This window comes from Anoplophora glabripennis, unplaced genomic scaffold (assembly GCF_000390285.2).
Source record: "Anoplophora glabripennis isolate ALB-LARVAE unplaced genomic scaffold, Agla_2.0 scaffold1363, whole genome shotgun sequence".
In the NCBI taxonomy this organism is placed as follows: Eukaryota; Metazoa; Arthropoda; class Insecta; order Coleoptera; family Cerambycidae; genus Anoplophora; species Anoplophora glabripennis.
Window position 1 is genome coordinate 69,226 of NW_019417465.1, and position 7,725 is coordinate 76,950.

Genomic DNA, 7,725 nt, shown 5'->3' on the forward strand with positions numbered 1-7,725 from the left:
TGACACGCTGTAGCTGGATAATGGCTGTCCTAAGGACCCACATTTATATAACAAAAAAAACCTTATTTTTGTCCACAGAATACGCTCCTGGACTCTACTTAAGAAACACCCTTTATGGCAATCAGCTAAAGATCTCTAAGGTCTTTGTGTGACGTTTTTGGACGCCATTTTAGGAGAGCAGACAGTTTCTGACTAAAATAATTTGGTTTTCTACTTCCTTGTTCCTTGTAACAAAACCGTATTACCGATTGTCAAATAGGTACACAAATTTTAATAATTAATAAAGGTTGTACAATAATTGTGGTTTAGTACCTAGTGTGCCACTATCGTCTTTGACAGATGCTCTCTTCAAATGACGTCAGATAACCTGCTGATTGCTTTATATGCTGTGATTCGTGTGTCAGCAGCAGTGTGATAAAAGTCAGGCTGTTCAGACCAAGAGATGGCCATGCAACCTAACTGCAGCAGATACCCTCCGTTTTAGCCTTAGCACCAGCCACAGGGTGTTCCAAATTTTATGAAAAAAAAACATGTCTTTTTAACGCTCTGTATATATTCAAAACTGAAATACAGATAAACAGTTGTATCACTTACTAAAGAAATAAGCTACCATTTAAAAAATAATAATCATCAAAATCGGATAAGCAGTTTGTGGGAAAATTGACTGAATTTTAGGTAATTTTTTAGTGGTGCGTTAATTTTGACGGCGTGTAAATTTAAAAATAAGTAAAAAGTTCGTTTAAACATGGATCTAATATACCTCCTTTTTGAAATACAGGGTGTTTAAAATTTTCTTTCTTAATACACTTAACATTTCAAAATCAAATCACATACATATATGACACTTTATGTATTTTATTTTACTAAATATGGAGTAAATTTATGACAATCTGACAGATGCCAACTAATACATATATAAGAACTTACCTTTTCACTTCGTAAAATATTTATAACATCTTCATTTAAGCCGCGCTCCAGTAAAAAAATTTCTAAATCCATTCCAATAACGGACGTATTGTCTCCACTGTCTGAACTTGTCCGACAGGTTAGCTTGTTGCAGATTCTGTGAGTAAATTCGCGGAGAAATCAGGGGATATGCGCAACGCAGTGTGCACTTGTCAGTTATAACTGACTATAGTCTGACAACATCTGACTATAGTCAGTTAGGTATCTGACTATAGTCACTTAATATCTAACTCTAGTTAGATACTATCTGACTATAGTCACTTAATATCTAACTATAGTTAGATATTAAGTGACTATAGTGAGTTAAAAATAAAACTCTTGTGGCCCCACAGCGCCTTCCTAGGTATTCACTTTGCCCCATATGGTCACTTTTGAGGTTAACCCGTTTCAAAGAAAAACTACTGTTTTGGATTTCATTTTCTACACAATGTAAAAGGCTACATAAAGATACATTATAACCACCCAAAAACAAAAGTTGATAAATAAATAACTTTCTTGTTATTAGCAAAATACTTACCTTGATAAATCAATATTTTTCAAGGAAAAACACAAATCGTCGCCTTCTGGACGCCGCGTGATACGTATTAGTAATATATTTGCTACACACTCAGCGCCGACGTACGAACGTTTTTATGGTAACGCGTTGCGACCTGTAAGCGAATTATTTGAGAGTGGTGGGGAATATTCACTTTGTCCGGGGTATTCGCTTTGCCCGGGTTTCCCCTATTCTTAATCGGTACCTTTAGAAACCACTTTCTGCAAGATTACATCATTTACTTCAAAGGAGTTTGAGATAAGGGCCGTCAAAAAACAATATTTTTCAACTTAAAATAATTTGTATCTGTAAAACGGACCATTAAATGAATTAAAAAACAAAAAAACGTACGTGTTAACTTGAAAAACGGGACACACTATATATAAATTATATTATTATAACGAGCGTTCAAATAAAAACGTGGTCAAGTTGGTTCTGAAAATTTGGACGTAGGGCGTAGCGTATAGCAAATGAACTTAAACGTCATCTGTCAAAGCGCTATATCGCCGCTATCAATTTGAATATTTTCGTTTTAAAAAGCGTTTAAAATGGTGTTTTCTCAAGAACAAAAAGTGTTTATCATAGAGTCCTACTTTAGAAATGGACGCAAGATTGATGGAATATGGAAGTATTCTATTGAGGAATGTTTCATAGAATTTCAAAATCAATTTCCCGGCGTTGTTGAGTACAAAATTTTTCAAAGTGCAGTTCAGCGTNTAACATTTACATGAGTGAACGTTCTCTAAAACGACGCCTTCGCAAGCTTAATTTATATCGCAAGAAACATTATACAAATATCACTACATTGGTGCCGTTTTTAATAAATGAAATACATGGATCTGGTTGTTTACATGGATATAGATGGATGCATCTTCGTTGTCTTCAAGCAGGGTTTACAGTGAAGCAAAATACAATTCGTACCCTACTTAAAATTCTAAATTCTCGTGGTGTATCAAATAGGCAACGTAAGAGATTAAGAAGAAGGCAATACCATAGCAATGGTCCCAATTTTATTTGGCATATGGATTCTTATGACAAATTAAAGCCGTATGGAATAGGGCTAAATGGGTGTATAGACGGTTTTTCCAGAAAAATTATTTGGATCAAGGCTTCTCGTGCCACAAGTAATCCGAAAGTTATAGCTGGATTCTACTTAGAATCTGTAAGAGAACTAGAAGGTTGTCCATTAACAATACGTTCTGACATGGGAACTGAAAACGGGCATGTAGAAAATATGCAAATATTTTACCTTAACCGTAATCAAGTAACAAATTCATCGAGACCGGCTTTTCTATATGGGACGAGTCAAGCTAATCAAAAAATAGAATGTTGGTGGTCGATTTTAAGAAAACACAATTCCCAGTTTTGGATTAATCTTTTTGAAGTCGTAAAGGATGATGGTTACTTTTCAGGCAGTTTTTTAGATAAAGATAGATTAGATAGATTCAGTATTGTTTCCTAGATATTATTCAGGTAAGTTTTTTATAATTACTGTAACGACTGTAATAATTATCTTCCATGCTACGCTCACACGTTAAAGGAGATCATCCACCAAAGCGGAGTGAGAGTGAACAACAGATAGGACCGCGGTATTTTCACAGCTGTTTCAGCCTAGTTTTCGTACCGCGATTTTGTTGTTTGTTTATTATTACGCATCTCCTTTTCGCTTTGGCGGATGATCACCCTAATCAATTTAAACGGATGAACGTCCACTAAAGCGGAAATGAGCAGAAAAAGACAAGATGTGTAATAAACATCCATCAATAGGAATAATAGGATCGGTCGCGGTACTAAAGCTAGGCGGAGTTGAGATGTGAAAATACTATGATCCCATTGTTTATTACTCATCTGCTTTACGCTCATTCATTACCGCATTGGTGGAGGGTTACCTTAAACCATTTATAAAGGTATATTTGATAGTGTGTAAATAAGTATTGTATGAATCTCGATCGTAAACGGTGCTTAACGCCCTAAGCGTATAATATCCATAAAGCTATACTGCCGTCCTAATACTAGTTGTTCTATCTACAAATCATCTATTTAGAGCTCTCCAACAGTACCATTATCTAAAAATCCGAAATTTTGTTCCACATAATATAATGAACTGCATGCCGATCTCGGAAACGGTAAGAGTTACATATTTACTTAAATGGGGTAAAAGTTGCGCAATTAGGAAGATGTTAAAACAGTGCAAACGGATTTCAAAAATTATTTTTCGATTTTGAGTTATTTTGAAAAAAAAGGAGTTTCTATTTTCGTTTTAAATTTTTTCTAGATTTATTTTATCAAATAGGGAAAAATAAAAATTACTTTCTCTTTAATAAGGCTACAAAAAAATTTAAAACGAAAATCGAAAAAATCTTTTTTTTTAAATAACAAAAAATAAAAATAACTTTTGAGATCCGTTTGCACTATTTTAAAGTCCCCCTAATTGCGGAACTTTTACATTCCCCATTTAAGCTAATCTATACCTCCTGCCGTTTCCTAGATCTCCATGCAGGTCATTCTTATGTGAGACAGTATATATAAATAATGTCTTTAACAGGTTATTTATAAAGCAAAATATAAAAACTAATTCATCGTAGATGCAGCATGGAAGAGCACAAGCGTGACGTATAATTTGTGTTGTTTCGTTATAAGTTTATATATTTGCCTCATCCTGTAGGTGTACACAATATTTTTTTTATAGGAGGAACACGACCAAATGCAATGCGAATGGAATTATCACAAGATTCGGAAGTCAAGAAACGGAAGAGGAGCATACGGCCGACCGTCGGTAATGTTTGATTTGCCAGAATTATATGAATCGGATAATTATTTAGTTACTGTCAATTATCAGGACATAGCATACTGCGAAGAAAACTCCTTATTTCTGACTGAACCTTGTGACAAAGATGTGTTTGATTTATGTAATATCATTATGCAAGATCTAAGACTTGAAAAAAGTCGAGATCCTTACAAGGCAATTAATCTGTACATTAGATTAAGAATTGAAAAAATTTCGCTTTTACTAAATATGGAATGAATAAATAAATGTAAAAAAATGGTGTTTTGTAAAGTCGTACCGGAAGTTCACATCAACTTCTTTATTTTAAATGATATGATATACTTTTTATTATAAATTTGGAATCTACAGGTTATTTAAAGGAAACTTTCATGAAATTTAAAACTCATAAATAAATCACTTTTGGTTAAATATTAAATAGGCCCCTTTTTTGTGAGATGGAGCCAAGCAGTGAGTGGGGTAAATAAACATTAGTAAAAGTCAATAAAAAAGCAAATTTCACAGGTAAAACAAATTTAAATTGTGGGAAGAACTGGCAATCTGAGTTAAGAGTCTAATGTTCTAATAAGTGAGTTAGCATAAACACAAGTACACACTACACGACATATATCGCACAACACCGACAAGTGAAATAATGAAAGTAGACACACACTACAAAATGCCACACACACTTTACACGAACAATAAAAGTCAAGCAACTAAAGTCAATAATCCCTCAATCACCTGCAAAACAAATATTGCATTGTAGTTAAACGAAATATTAAATTAAGAAAAAAAAAGAAATCTAACGCATTTACAGGCATATTAGTTCCAGCCATCTCTTCTGTTTACTTATATAAACTTTAGTTTTATAAATTTTGATAAATCAAATTGTATGTTATATTTCATATTATTCAACACGATACAAAGGGATATGAAAGGAAACAGAAGGGACTTAATAACATCAACTAAATTTACAACAATTATTCAAAATTTTTAAGCCTTAAAAACTCAAATTTTTATTTAATAAACCTGTACTTTATGATTTAAGTGAAAATAAATAAAATAAACATGTTTTTCTAACTAAATTGTTTAACAATAATATGGCTAGACCATGTCAATAGACCAGTCTGTATTTTCCAAATTTCCTTTTGGGGATACATCTCCAGAGAAAAATAGTTCTATCCCTTTCTTTATAAGGCTATCCTTTTTAAATGATTTTAAAGCGCTAAACTTCCTCGTATCGCCACCACATTTAGATCGAACTTGAATATATCTGTCACCATTTAAGCTACAAAGCCATCCCATGTCAACTAGTCGTGTAGGTTTTTCATTCCCGTACTTTGTTTTCTTCTGTGTGGTCATTGCATCTTCATCGCTGCTAGAAATCTTATCACGACGGGATTTATTTATCTTCTGTTGTAGCTTCTTTAAGTGATAATTTTCTGTCTGACCTATTTTTCCTACCACAAAATTGTCTAACTGCCACTCGATCTCCGTAGGCTGGAATATATTTCATTAAATCTCCATCGGGAATTTGCTTTATTACTTCAGAATCTATCTACAACGAAACAATATAGTTAATATATCAATCAGTCATTTCATTATAAAAAAATCAGCTCAATCAGAATTTCTGATCAATTTCTGATCAATCAAGAAACACTTTTTTTGTGTTCCAAACCGATTAACAACAAAATTGATTTATTTTATCATGTGCATTTTTACTATACTCATTACATTACTTAAAATTATAACAAAATAATAAATTAACAATGGAATTACTTTACTATGATTTATGACAAATGTTGGAAATCGCCACCTTCAGCCAAAGTACATGCTTCAGATCTTCTTGAAACTGCAGATCGAACACATGCATTTGTTTTTTTTTTTAATTTTTGACATGCTGTAGCTGTCCTAAGAACCCACATTTATATAACAAAAAATCCACAGAATACGCTCCTGGACTCTACTTAAGAAACACCCTTTATGGCAATCAGCTAAAGATCTCTAAGGTCTTTGTGTGACGTTTTTGGACGCCATTTTAGGAGAGCAGACAGTTTCTGACTAAAATAATTTGGTTTTCTACTTCCTTGTTCCTTGTAACAAAACCGTATTACCGATTGTCAAATAGGTACACAAATTTTAATAATTAATAAAGGTTGTACAATAATTGTGGTTTAGTACCTAGTGTGCCACTATCGTCTTTGACAGATGCTCTCTTCAAATGACGTCAGATAACCTGCTGATTGCTTTATATGCTGTGATTCGTGTGTCAGCAGCAGTGTGATAAAAGTCAGGCTGTTCAGACCAAGAGATGGCCATGCAACCTAACTGCAGCAGATACCCTCCGTTTTAGCCTTAGCACCAGCCACAGGGTGTTCCAAATTTTATGAAAAAAAAACATGTCTTTTTAACGCTCTGTATATATTCAAAACTGAAATACAGATAAACAGTTGTATCACTTACTAAAGAAATAAGCTACCATTTAAAAAATAATAATCATCAAAATCGGATAAGCAGTTTGTGGGAAAATTGACTGAATTTTAGGTAATTTTTTAGTGGTGCGTTAATTTTGACGGCGTGTAAATTTAAAAATAAGTAAAAAGTTCGTTTAAACATGGATCTAATATACCTCCTTTTTGAAATACAGGGTGTTTAAAATTTTCTTTCTTAATACACTTAACATTTCAAAATCAAATCACATACATATATGACACTTTATGTATTTTATTTTACTAAATATGGAGTAAATTTATGACAATCTGACAGATGCCAACTAATACATATATAAGAACTTACCTTTTCACTTCGTAAAATATTTATAACATCTTCATTTAAGCCGCGCTCCAGTAAAAAAATTTCTAAATCCATTCCAATAACGGACGTATTGTCTCCACTGTCTGAACTTGTCCGACAGGTTAGCTTGTTGCAGATTCTGTGAGTAAATTCGCGGAGAAATCAGGGGATATGCGCAACGCAGTGTGCACTTGTCAGTTATAACTGACTATAGTCTGACAACATCTGACTATAGTCAGTTAGGTATCTGACTATAGTCACTTAATATCTAACTCTAGTTAGATACTATCTGACTATAGTCACTTAATATCTAACTATAGTTAGATATTAAGTGACTATAGTGAGTTAAAAATAAAACTCTTGTGGCCCCACAGCGCCTTCCTAGGTATTCACTTTGCCCCATATGGTCACTTTTGAGGTTAACCCGTTTCAAAGAAAAACTACTGTTTTGGATTTCATTTTCTACACAATGTAAAAGGCTACATAAAGATACATTATAACCACCCAAAAACAAAAGTTGATAAATAAATAACTTTCTTGTTATTAGCAAAATACTTACCTTGATAAATCAATATTTTTCAAGGAAAAACACAAATCGTCGCCTTCTGGACGCCGCGTGATACGTATTAGTAATATATTTGCTACACACTCAGCGCCGACGTAC

At 33.3% G+C, this 7,725-nt stretch overlaps 1 protein-coding gene across 1 annotated transcript; it reads left to right on the forward strand.

Annotated features, from left to right (window-relative positions):
* The first annotated feature begins 2,705 nt into the window (after positions 1–2,705).
* Positions 2,706–4,526, forward strand: LOC108913040. The gene is given in 3 exon segments (XM_018718500.1): positions 2,706–2,936; positions 2,939–2,974; positions 4,191–4,526. Coding segments are annotated over 3 exon segments (603 nt in total).
* Positions 4,527–7,725: the final 3,199 nt, after the last annotated feature.